The sequence below is a fragment of the Hyperoodon ampullatus genome (assembly GCF_949752795.1).
Source record: "Hyperoodon ampullatus genome assembly, chromosome: 4".
Classification (NCBI taxonomy): Eukaryota; Metazoa; Chordata; class Mammalia; order Artiodactyla; family Ziphiidae; genus Hyperoodon; species Hyperoodon ampullatus.
Window position 1 is genome coordinate 120,472,304 of NC_136917.1, and position 13,736 is coordinate 120,486,039.

Consider the following 13,736-nt stretch of genomic DNA (forward strand, 5'->3'; position numbering starts at 1 on the left):
GTTGCTAGATCCTGAAATCTTTTTCTATAGCATACAATTTTCTCTGTTTTTTACACTAGTTCTCACTAGTTTGCTAGGAACACTTAATGTTTTAGTTTTTAAATTCTTCTCCAGCAGGGATATTCAGTCCTTCAATTATTTGAAAAGAGAGGGAAAAAAGTTAAGATGGGGTTTAAAATATTAATCCCGTTTTAAAAAATGTTCTTGGTCTCTAAAACAGAGGTACTTAAATTCGTCTAATAAAAAATCATGGCACAGTTTTCTAAGTTGTGGCATAAAGCAAATATGTAGTAGGGTGTAACTACTGTCCAAAGAGGTGATAATACGAGACGATGCAGAATGAAGGACATTTCTGGTATGCATCCTGAACCTCAGATGCTTAAAGGGAATAATAACCATGAAGAGGGTGACAGCTGATATGTACTGCATACTCACTATATGCCATGTACTATTTTAAGAACTTTACATGTATTAATTCATTTATTCCTTATAGCTCCATTAAGAAGGCATTATTATCTCCATTTTACAGGTCAGGAAATGAAGGTAGAGAAATTAAGTAACTTGCTTAAAGTAAGGTTTGTAATTAGAACAGCCATGAATTTGTCTGACTCCGGAGGCCTTGTTCGTAACCCCTATGCTTTATCTGCTTCCCAGTGACATTTATCCTAGGCTTGTGGGCATGTCTACATGTCTGATTTGTAAATCTTTTCAGCATATGGATCCTGCATTAAAAAAATAATTATATGCATGCTTGAAACATTTTCTACCCTCATCTACATTTTTAAACACTTCATTATCTTAGCACTTTAGCATTTACTCTTGAAACCTCAGTTCTGAAATGATAAGTCAAGGGCAAGTTAACTCTGGAAATGTTCTGCTGAGCACTTAAAATCATTCAGTAAGTAACCCTGATCAAGCAAAGAACACTGCCTCCTGGTCCACTGCTAGGACAAAAGGATTCTGCAAAAGACTTACCTGGCGTTTGGTAATACTTTTCCCAGAAGAAAAAGGCTTTTGAGACAAAACCATAAAAAATGCAGTCCTGTGAATATTGAAACATTAATATATTAATATTAATTAATCTTACATACAAGGTGTGGTTTTAAGTAAAGACACTTAAACAAATATACTAGAATTTGAAGGGTATGTTAACCTTTAAAGAAAATATACTAGAGAACAATACTTATTTTTTTTTTTTTTTTTTTTTTTTTTTTGCGGTATGCGGGCCTCTCACTGCTGTGGCCTCTCCCATTGTGGAGCACAGGCTCCGGACGCGCAGGCTCAGCGGCCATGGCCCACGGGCCCAGCCACTCCGCGGCATGTGGGATCCTCCCAGACCGGGGCACGAACCCGTGTCCCCTGCATCGGCAGGCGGACTCTCAACCACTGCGCCACCAGGGAGGCCCACAATACTTATTTTAATAAGGTTTCCACTACAATATTTTGGGAACTCTTCTTTCTTTTGTATCTGCCTTCAGAACCAGTTTACAAGCCACAAAAGAAGTCTCAATATTTTTTATACTTTACCAAAGAAAATAATTCCTATCTTCTCTAAAATTTAGTAATAACAAATCTTGAAATAGAAATGAAGTACTAATCATATATCCCTACCTTTCATATTCCCAAAATAGTTATATAAAAATATATTCAAGTGGTGCTAAAAATTTCCTAGTCAAGAATCACTTTCCATAATTACTAAAATTGCCAGGAGTCTAACAGATTCTTTTCTTTCTTTTTTTTTTTTTTTGTCTGAGTTGGGTCTTTGTTGCTGCGTGCGGGCTTTCTCTAGCTGCGGCGAGCGGGGGCTACTCTTCATTGTGGTGCGCGGGTTCTCATTGAGGTGGCTTCTCTTGTTGCAGCAACTGGGCTTCAGCAGTTGTGGCGTGCAGGCTCTAGAGTGCAGGCTCAGTAATTGTGGCGCACGGGCTTAGTTGCTCATGGGATCTTCCATGGACCAGGGATCGAACCCGTGTCCCCTGCATTGGCAGGTGGATTCTTAACCACTGCGCCACCAGGGAAGTCCCTAACAGATACTTATTAATACAGAGGTTGGTCACTATCAATCTCAAGGTCCAGAGAATCTTTACTTAGACTCAGACAGAATTTCTTACTAGATGCAGAATAGTGTAAAATTTATACTGTAAGAGGACCCTATACCATGAAGGGACATGTAGTGAACATAGCCCAGCATGGTTTAACTTGGAAAATAAGGAACATCTGTGCCAAGACAAGTCTCAGGTGACATTCTATGCCTGCTGGAAGGTTAGACTACGCCAGTAGGATGGTCTGGGAATCCCTAGGGCCCCTGAGGCCCTTTTAGGGAGCTGTGAGATCAAACTATTTTTTTCTTAAACATTAAACAAAATTATTTTAAAAATATTTATTTATTTTTATTTGGTTGCACTGTCTTAGTTGTGGCTCATGGGCTCCTTAGTTGTGGCATGCATACTCTTAGTTGTGGCATGCATGTGGGATCTAGTTCCCTGACCAGGGATCGAACCCGGGCACCCTGCATTGGGAGCTCGGAGTCTTAACCACTGTATCACCAAGGAAGTCCTGAGGTCAAACTATTTTTACGGAAGTATTAGGATATTATTTGCCCTTTTCACTCTTATTCTCTCAGGGGTGCATATTAGAGCTTTTCAGAGGCTAGTTCATGTGAGATACTGCAACAGACTGAATACTGACTCAGATATGGGGATCCAGCTGTATTCTATTAAGCCAGACATTAAATATGCAAAAACCTCGTTAACACAAACTAAAGCAAAAGCTGATGTTTTGGCAAGCAAATAGAGTATGATAATCCTTTTTTTTTTTTTTTTTAAATCCAGTCTCTTGGTACCTCTAACCTTAGGTATTCTGTCTTTAAAAAAAATTATCAAGTACTTGTCAGGAGGAATAAAATGCACAAAATATTCTATGTAAAATATCCTAAAGATACTCAGTTAAAACAGGATTTTCAAAGAAATTAAAAAACATTAAGGAAAAAAAGAACCATACACACTCACCCAAGTTTTAATATAAAAATAAACTGAACAATGTGAACTACTTTTAGGAGGTCATATGATTCAAAAAGCCCCACAGCCTTCAAAAACTTAGTGACACATAGTAATACAATATATTTCGTTAACCTGAAAAATAAAAACAGAAACAAGTTTCAGTATCATTGAAATCACAAAGAACTCTGTAATCCTTTTTTTCTTATTATACAAGTAATAGGGGTCTTTATGAAAACCATAAATATAAACAAAAAATGAAACAAACAAACACTCAACTCACCCCTCCACGTGATAACTACTATTAACACTTTGGTATATATAATTTCAGTTTTTTTTTTTTTTTTTGCAATATACATGGACGTATTATGCATAGATACAGTCTATTAAAGAAAAAAAGGCCAAACTAAAAATAAAAATGTTCTTGATTGAGTTGCCTCAACTATTTTCTAATGTGTTTTTTAAACAATTTACTCCAAACAAATAAAGAGAATAAAAACAGAAACCAAACTATCTGTCATGAAACGAGACTATGATATAGGAAGGGAGGGGGGAATGGTGAATGCCTTAGGTTTACCTCTCCTCTGCTTCGCTAAGTGACTGCAGTGAGTCACAGTTGAAGTGACCTGACCTACAGAGTCCTGAGAAGGCTCAGGAATCTGAAGCACCTCAGAAAGGGTGTGGAGAGCTGCAAAGAAGTGGATCATTAGGAAGTCTGCCAGGTAGTTAGGTCCCCAGAATCCCACCCAGCACAGCCAGGCAACCATCCCTCCTAAATCATGACAGGGCAAGAGCTTAGCCTTTGGAGAGGTCTAGACATAAGGCCAAGGGGAAAAGAGGGATGAAGTGTTGGACTAAAATCATGGAGATTAAAAGGAAGTTTCCCTTCTTAACCCCACCCCACCTGCCTTACCCCATTTAACTCTAACATCCTAACTGCCAGGCTTCAGTCTCCCAGCAGGAGAACCCTTCTTTGGAGAAGCCCACCAGGGGACAAGCCCCATACAGGTCTTCTAAGTAGCTTTTTGGGCCTCACTCAAATAAGAATGGCCAAATATGGATAATCAATCCTTTACGATAAGCCTATAATGAGAGACCAAACAAACTAAAACAGCAAAGAAATTTAAAAGATTCAGAGATCATAGGGAATAGCAGAAAACAACGAAGAACTATAAATAATATTCTTGGATAAGAAAGAAAAGTTCATCCATGAAAAAATTAGGCTGCCATAAAAAGAAACGAAAAAGAAGCTCCTGAAAGAGCAATCAGAAAACAGTGAAGAAATTATCTCAGTTTTCCAGCTTAGTAGTCTTCTTTGGTCATATACCTCTAGTAGTCAAAAAAAATTTTGCACCTGAAAACCGATTATTTGTACATTACAAACATGTACTACTCTCCTGATATTATGTTATAAAACATACACAAATTAGAAATGAAAGAGATAAAAAGGTGAGAACTTCTAATATCTCCCCCCAACAGATCATCTTTGCAAGTCATTCAGGAGACTACTTTCTAAGTTTATATCTAACAGGTGTTAATACATTAAAAAGGAGATATAAGGGATGTCCAAAGCCAGCACACCAGCAGGAATGAGAAGTCTCTACCAATGGGAGAAAAATACAGAAAAGCAAACACAGAAGTTTAAGGGAAACCTAAGTCATTCAAATAGCAGTTAAAACAATTTGATATGCAATGATATCAATGTATGTAGGATGGTATAAAAATCAATGAGTGTGAATCATTAAGTCCCATGGCACTGAATCAACAAACAGCAATCTGCTTAAGAAGGCATGAAAATATATTTTTTTGGAAGATTTTGATGCAACTACGAAAATAAATTTCAGTCCTTGAAAGAATGAATCTCAGCAATTCCAACATCTTCACTGTCCGATGGCTCATTTTCTGTTTTAGTCCAAATAATATCATAGTATATTAAAGAAAATCAGATTTGGAACAAAGTGGTTTTTCTTTTCATGAACATAATCTGGGGGGCTTTTTAATAGTACAATCTGGGAGTTTTAACAATGTGACAATTAATCACCAAGAAGCTAATAAAAATGTTATTGTGGAATAAAGTAAGTCAAATCCTAAAGCTCAGAAGTTCCTACTTAATCTACCTGTAGAATAGTATAGACACTGAAACTTCTGTTTAAAAGATCAAGCAGATTTCTGGGGTGATAAAAACGTACTATAGCTTGACTATGCTGAAAGTTACATGGGTATGCATTTGTGAAAAATGAAAACTGGTACCTTTAAAATCTATGCATTTTATGGTAGGTAATTTTATCTCAATGAAAAAAGGAGTATTGGAAAAAATAAATAAAATTAAAATTATGGCTATGATTAAAAAAATCGAGTGTATTTTGTTTCTGTATTGTTTGTAGACTGGCTGAAAACACACAGTACAACATGAAAAATCTACCAAATTTCTAGTAATTGTCTAGGTATTTACTAGGAAGTAAATGTATATATGCTAGAAGAAACAGAACACTAATATTTAAAAGCTGAAAAACACCTTAGAGATTCTCTAGTCCAATTCCTCTCATGTCACAGATTGGGAAGTTGAAGTCCACAGAGTTAGCTAGGGTTAAGTCCATGTCTCTTAAGTATGCTCTTTTAATATGTCACACAGAAAACCAAAGTTCATCCAAAAGGCTTTGAGGATTCCCATCTTCTAAACTGTTCCCAATTATACATTCACAGTGGCCCACATATAGGGTAAAATAATCTTTAAATATGAAAAACAAAATGCATATTAAAACCTAAGATTAATGTCGATTTTGGCCCATTTAAGCTAGAGAAAAAAGTCAGATAAACTTAAGTAAATTAACTATATTAATGTTAATTAAATACTCCAGTCATGGTAGCAATTTATAATTAGCAAATAAAAATACTACTCTTGAGCTAGAAATCTTCTGTTTATTCAGTTCTTAACCCAGGGACTTGCATAATATGTGCTCACCAAATGTTTACTAAATGAAAGAATGCGAATTCTACAATTACACTTGTGTGATACAGTAATATCTAGCACAATAATGTAGACAGTGCAGTAGTACAGTACATAGCTGGCAGTCAAGCTTCTGGCAATTTAAACTGTCATCAACCCAGTTATGAATTCAGAATGAAAGACAGACATCAAGTAGAGAGAGGAAAGCTCAAAACCTCAAGTGCTTCACTCCTAAAGTTCTTAACTAGGTGTAAAAATAAGGCAGCAGGATAGCAGCAAGGATACAAAAAACAACACTGTCAACAAGACAGGGAGGGAGAAAACAAAGACCAGGAAAAACTGACAAAGGTACATTAAAAATCACAGCAATCTGGGAATTCTTGAGGTCAGCAAAGAGCCTTGTATACCCTCATGGGACTATTAAACCATTCTTCAAATATTCCCTGCTCACTTACTATATGCCAGATGTCATCTGTGGCTAATGAGACCTGTCTGTCAGGGTGGTTTCAGGTACTACAGCCTTCCCTCTTCCTGATAAAAGGGCCTGATGCAGCTGGAACTAGTTCTGCATTCTTTCTGACTTCAAAGGAGGACTTTTATCGAAAATTTATCTTAAAAATGTTATCAACATGTTAACATTCTCTAAAAAATGTCATCCATTTTATAATAAGCCTGAATATGAGAGCCACACTTGGGATGGCAGAGAGCAAAGACCAAGAATCTGGTCCCAGATGGTACTGTTGAGGGGCTGAACAAATACCAGCAACCTCTGGTTTCTTTTATGTGAGAAGAATATATCCTCTGTATGTGCTTAAAGCTCTCTTAGTTTGGTTGCTCACAACTAGATGCATTTCTAGGTGTTATCCAAGAAACTAAATGTGTAACAGAGGCCCTGCCCTCAAGAAGTTTGAGGTCTAAGGAAGACAGGCAAGAAACAAGTATTTATGTGACCCAAGTAAGTAGCAGAGATCTAAAGGAATAGATGTGGAAGTAACTAATTGTAACTAGGGAAGCAAAAGTCATCTTCAGAGTCTGAGATGTCTAAGTGTGTTTTAAAGACTAAGTAGAAAAAACAAACAATCCAATCAAAAAAATGGGCAAAAGACCTAAATAGACATTTCTCCAAAGAAGACATACAGATGGCCAAGAGGCACATGTTGTCGCTAATTATCAGAGAAATGCAAATCAAAACTACATGAGGTATCACCTCACACCAGTCAGAATGGCCATCATCAAAAAGTCTACAAATAATAAATGCTGGCGAGGGTATGGTGGGGATGTAAATTCGTGCAGCCACTACGGAGAACAGTAGGGAGGTTCCTTAAAAAACTAGAGTTTCTGGGGAATTCCCTGGTGGTCCATCAGTTAAGATTCCAGGCTTTCACTGCTGGGGGACCAGGTTCGATCCCTGGTCAGGGAACTAAGATCCTGCAGGCCACATGGTGTGGCCAAGTAAATAAATAAATTAAAATGTAAAAAACAAAGAAACAAACAAAGTTGCCATATGATCCAGCAATCCCACTCCTGGGTATATATCCAGAAAAGACGAAAACTCTGATTGAAAAGATGTGTGCACCCCAATGTCCACAGCAGCACTATTTACGATAGCCAAGACAAGGAAACAAGCTGTGTCCATTGACAGATGAATGGATAAAGAAGATGTGGTATGGGCTTCCCTGGTGGCGCAGTGGTTGAGAGCCCGCCTGCTGATGCAGGGGACACGGGTTCGTGCCCCAGTCCGGGAAGATCCCACATGCCGTGGAGCAGCTGGGCCCGTGAGCCATGGCCGCTGAGCCTTCGCGTCCGGAGCCTGTGCTCCGCAACGGGACAGGCCACAACAGTGAGAGGCCCGCATAGCGCCAAAAAAAAAAAAAAAAAAAAAAGTATTAACAAAACTTAAAAATTTGGCACTTTAATGGCAAGATTCAGTCACATGGGACATTAAGTATAATACTTCTTGACAATATTACTATTATGAAATTTCTGACACTTTATTCCCTTTTTAATTTTTAAAAAACAGATTACGAAAGTAATTCCTGAGTGTTGGTTGTTATCAAAGTTTTAAAGAAAACCATTCCCAATTTCCTACTCATAGGTGACCAACTGGGGACATCCTTCCACACCTTTTCCTTTGCATCTCCATGTATGGACAAGCACTTATTTTAGATACAATCACGTATTCACCATTGTACATATATTTTGAAATTGTTATGTGACTTTTCATGTAATATATAGTGAAGATCTTTTATCATTAATTAGGAAAATTATTTTAACATTTAGCTAAAAGGTAAATACTTTGATTTTTAAAGTGTCAATTAATGAAGTCTTCCTGTTGGGCTAAAGACAAAACACTAGCTAGCTAAGGCCAAATAACCATATACTAATAAGTACACAATCCTAGTTCATGTTGTGGCGGAAAACATACTAAGGGGGAAAGTTGGGGTGTGAGGAAGGGAGGCTCTTAAATGGGGGCAGTGGCCCCTGAGCCACTCACTGACCCTTTGGGCAACTTAGCGGGATCCAATCCACTTCCCCTTAGTACCTGAGATGGCTTATATATCATTATCTGCCATTAACTAGTCTCATCAAAAGTATCACTGGTATTTTCTGTGAAGGGTTAGAAAAATCTCTGGTTCTTTAAATCTGAAATTACTGAAATTTGAGTTTGGGTTCAAACCTGTTTCTTGGGCTTTGCCCACTGTAGCAGCTCACAGTTCTCCAGTTAAAAAAACAAATTCAGTGTATGTAATTCAAGCTTGATACATTCAATAAATATTTAAGTGTCCACTGTGTAGAAGGTGCTATAAATGAAGTTTGAGGTAACTGACTCCCAGATTAGTTACTCGGTGTGTGACCTTGGGAAAATTACTTTTCTATGTCCCAGTTACCTGATCTGAGACAAGGATGCAACTAATGAGTCTGTAGTGCTGTTGTAAGGATTAAATGAGATGCTGCACGCAAAGTACCTGGAACATAGGAAGTACTTAATAAATGCTGGCTGTCACCCTCTGCCCTTTCCTGCAAAGAGGACTTATTGAAGCCAACATAGAAACATTTTTTTTTTTGCGGTACGCGGGCCTCTCACTGCTGTGGCCTCTCCCGTTGCGGAGCACAGGCTCCGGATGCGCAGGCTCAGCGGCCATGGCTCATGGGCCCAGACACTCCGCGGCGTGTAGGGATCCTCCCGGACCGGGGCACGAACCCGTCCCCTGCATCGGCAGACGGACTCTCAACCACTGCACCACCAGGAAAGCCCAACATAGAAACATTTAGAACAATTCATATTTGTGAGTTCAGGAATAAAAATATCCACAATTAAAGGATCTGTTAATTAGCTTTTGTTGCAGATTATAACCATACTTTGATTTTTAGTCTACATAAAGGAAAACTTGCAACCTGGAATCTATTCAAAATTCAATCAGTCCTGATTTGAATTTGATTCTGCAATGAACTACAATAGGAGGGCAGCTCTGCTAAGAAAATAATGAAAATAAGACGGCAAAGGACTGTTGACCACATCCAAGATAATGAGCTCTTGAGTAAATAAAAAATTTGTATTACTTATTTAAAAATAATTTCAAGTTACAGAAAAGGTGCAAGAATAGTACACTCTTTACCTAGATTCTCTAATCGTTACATACTACCTTATTTGCCTTATTATCTCTCTCTAAATACAAACTTTTTTTTTTCTGAACTATTAAAGAGTAAGTTACATACATCATCCTCCTTTACCCCTAACTACTTGTATTCCTAAGCCCATGAACATACTTTTATGAAATCAGTAGAGTTATCAACTACAGGAAATTTAACATGGATATACTTTTATCTAATCTATGGTCCACATATCAATCAGTTTTGTCAATTGACCTAGTACTATCCTTTACAGCATTTTCCTCACTATTAAATCTACACCAGAATCACCTATTGCATTTAGTTGTCATGTCTCAGTAAATAATACCTCATAGGCATTGTTTTTTGTTTGTTTGTTTTTTGCGGGCCTCTCACTGCTGTGGCCCCTCCCGTTGCAGAGCACAGGCTCCGGACGCACAGGTCCAGCGGCCACGGCCCACGGGCCCAGCGGCTCTGCGGCATGCCGGACCCTCCCGGACCGGGGCTCGAACCCATGTCCCCTGCATCGGCAGGCGGACCCTCAACCACTGCGCCACCAGGGAAGCCCATAGGCATTGTTTTTTTACAAAATGAGTTGCTCAAAATAGACTAGAAAATTAAACTTGTAACTACAAAATTGCAGCTGATTTAACTTCTGTTCCAGCATTTTACACAAAAAGTTATGTTAGAAATGCTGTTTCTACAGTTCCAAAGAATTTACCGAAACAACCATGTCTCAAAAGGAGGTATCCAAGAACAAAAAATACTGAACTAATCTCATTAACCTTATTAAATATAAAGGCAATGAAAACCAGTTCCAACCAAACTGTTGGGCCATATTTTATACATCTTGCGACACTACCTCAGAAATCAGGACAGGTCAAGAAGGACACAATGGAAAGTGATCACTGTAATTACTTACCTCTTGGGGGTTCGTGGGAACATTGCGGGGAGGGGGGTAATGGGGACTGTTTCCTTTTTATTCTATGAATTTCTGTACTGTTTGAATTTTTTGACAATGAGCACACATGTCTTACTTAATAATAAAACAAAATAAGCGAAGAAAGGAAAAGAAAAACTAGATGGCGGGGTGGATTCTTGTTTTGCGAGGTTAACCTGAACATCAAAGTTCATCTGTTTGTACTTTTGGTTTCTTCGCCTGAAGAGATAAGGGTGACCCTTTCTCTAACTTACACAGGCAGACATCAGAAAGGTTAAGTATCACTAAACTACTATTTCAGGGAGAAAGAGCTAACAGAAATGCTTCTCATAGGTCAGAAAAACCTCTCACGTGAACTGGCCAGCAGCTCTAAGGTTAACGGTCTGCCCTGAAAACCAGAAACTCAAGCAGAACCTTCCCGGATCTTAGAGCATTCATTCTACAGCGGGGAATGGCGGAGCCAATGAAAGCTGTCGCGGGAGGGAGTACGGAACCGAGGAGGGGCGTTCCGGGCTGTCAGCCGGACGGGAGGGACGCCGAGCCCCGCGCGCACCCGGGAGGGTCCGGGCAGCGGCCGGGGAACGTGTGTCCGGAGCGGTCGGGCAGGCGTGGGGAGAGAGCGGCTCCGGAGGCAGGAGCCCGATCGGTCCCTTACCGAGCGCTGGGCACGTCCACCGGCCCGAGGCCGCCGCTGCCGCCGCCGGGGCCGGCTAGCACGTCCCCGCCGTATTTCTCCTCCATCCCGGGGATCAGGAGCCGCCGCCGCTGCCCCCGCTGCGGGGTCTCCTCATGTCTCGCCGCTGCAGCGGAACACCGGGCGCAGGCGCGTCACTCCCCCATGCCAGCGGCCCCGTCGGGTCCCCGTAGGCCGGGCCGCTGCCGCTGTCCCCGGCTCCGGCTCACAAGCACACGCGCGTCGGGACTAGGCCGCGGACAGTTCCGGCGCCGCCGGGTTTCCCGGAGGCTCACCGGATCGGACGGGGCCAGGCCACGTCATCGGGCCCAGCAGCCCTCACTCTAGGGGGAGTGCCCGGCCCTGCGCCTGCGCACAGTACAACACTCGCCGTCCCCTCCCCTTCCTAAGGCTCTTCCTACCGCTGGGCTACGGAAGGAATCCTCGCCCCGTATCAGCTCCCCCCACTGACGAGGCCTGAGCACATACCTGTCCCTGCAGCGCCACCTATGGGATGTCAGGAATACAGCGGGTTCTTCTGGAGCGGAGGTAGGGGACATAGAAAATACACAACTTGCGATTAAATCGAATAGAATTTCTTTTAAATTCTGGCTCCTAAACTGTGTTACTTAATCCTTGCACATCAGTAAACCTAGGCAGGTAGGACCAGGCTTTATTAGAGTTATTTGTCCGTTGCTAAAAAGTTAAGAAGGTGGGCTCCTGTGTCTGTGTTGGTTAGAATCCCAAATCTGCCACTTACTAATTGTGTCACTTGGCCTTTCTGTACCTCAGTTTTCTTATCTGCAAAGTAAAAATAGTAATATCTATATCATAGGGTTGTTGCGAGGATTGCATGTATTAATATGTGAAAAGTGTCTATAACAGTGAACGATACATAGTAATCAATAAATGTTAGCTATTATTATTTATAGGGAAATTTGAGGACTGGGGTATGGAGATGAAAATGGGGTTTTGAACAGTGTAAATTATGATTAGTTTACAATACTCCACTTAATTCGAATGTACATAAAGACTCTTGGTAACATATAAGAGAATGAGGAGTCATAGTCTCTGCCTGCTGGGACTTCATAATCTCTTGTGGAAAATATTTAACAATTTGAGAGCAAGACCTAGTTGGCAACATTACACATTAAAGGCACAAATGCTAAGGTTTCCCAAATAAGGTGTGATATGGGTATAACCAGAAAAGACTCACTGATAGAAGCTGACCTGGAATTTGGATAAGGTTTTGGATATTGGAGAAAAGCATTGTGGGAAGATGTATCCTATGTGTAGAACACAGAGGAAGGCATGAACTTTAAAAGCTAAAGATACGTATTTTGCCGTTTGAGGCAAAGAAGAGAGCAAAGATACAATACGCCATCAGTATGTTGGGGTTTTAAATTCAGGATGTTTGCTTATTGAATTTGTACAGAAATGTCCATATCTTTTGCCTGCATTAGGTGATAATCATTGACTTAGAGTAGAGTAGATCAGGTAAAGCCTAACAAAGAGTGACATTTTTGCTTCACTTTCTTGAAGTCACTTTTTTGTAGCATTTTTTTTTTTTGGTAGCAGTTTCTTTGCAGAATTGCTATTTTCTAACCCAAATGGCAGTGGTAACAGCTAACTATTGTGTTTTTCTAGAGCTAATTCCATTCCTTTGGAGTTCAGAGAACTAGTTAAAATGACATGTATACATTGAGATTAATTTTTATCCCCAGTGGAGCTTGAATTCAGTTGATACTTGGTTTGGTTAGAATTAGGACATTTTTCTTTTAGGCTAATATGTTTCCTGTTTTTTTTGCAGTGGAAGGAAAAGTGTCTCTGTTTTCTTTCTTCCTACTCACTTCTCAACCTGGCCTCTACTTTCATTATTCTTCTGAAGCAGCTCTCTCGTGGATATTTTTGAGCTACATATTACCTTATCTCTCTATAGCTTTCAACATAGTTGATCTCTCCCTCCTTCTTGAAACATTCTCTTTCCTTGGTTTCCAGAACCCCACATTGGGTTGTCAGAGGAAGCTCAAGTTCTTTATGTCCAAAACTCATATCTTTCCGTTAAACCTGATCCTCTTTTAATGTTTCTTACTTCATTGGATGACACCATCTATTCAGTTTAGCAAACCAAAACGCAGGTGTCATCCTTAACACCTCCCCTTCCTTATGGTCTATATCCAGTCCATCATCAAGTTGTGTCATTTTTTACCTTCTCAATATTTCTTGAATCAATCCAAAATTTTCCATCCTCATCTCCACCATCTAGTTTAGATGACCCTCATGTTTTGTTTAGACAACGACAGTAACCTCCTCACTAGTCTTTCCAAGTTCACTCTTTCGCTTTTCTACAATCTGTTTTCCGCATTCTGCCACAGTAACGGTAATCTATTCCAGTTGCCAATCTTATCATGCACTGCCTGCCCCACCCCCACTCTACTCTTCAGCCTTCCAGCAGCTTTCCATTACTCGTACAACAAACTCAAATCATGAACATGGCCAACAGCATCCTGTATGGGCTTGCCCTAACCTATCTTTTCAGCTTCATCTCATATCAAGCTGCCTTCTCCTCTC

At 40.1% G+C, this 13,736-nt stretch overlaps 1 protein-coding gene across 1 annotated transcript in view; it reads right to left on the reverse strand.

Moving 5' to 3' along the window:
* SLC30A5 (solute carrier family 30 member 5) overlaps positions 1 to 11,233 on the reverse strand; it is a gene marked incomplete at its 5' end in the record, with an annotated part of 36,643 nt that extends 25,410 nt beyond the window's left edge. The window contains 3 exons of the mRNA XM_079703933.1: positions 976 to 1,042; positions 3,009 to 3,131; positions 11,148 to 11,233. Coding sequence (XP_079560059.1) covers positions 976 to 1,042; positions 3,009 to 3,131; positions 11,148 to 11,233 — 276 coding nt within the window. The remainder of the gene's footprint in view (positions 1 to 975; positions 1,043 to 3,008; positions 3,132 to 11,147) is intronic.
* Between the last annotated feature and the right edge of the window lie 2,503 nt (positions 11,234 to 13,736).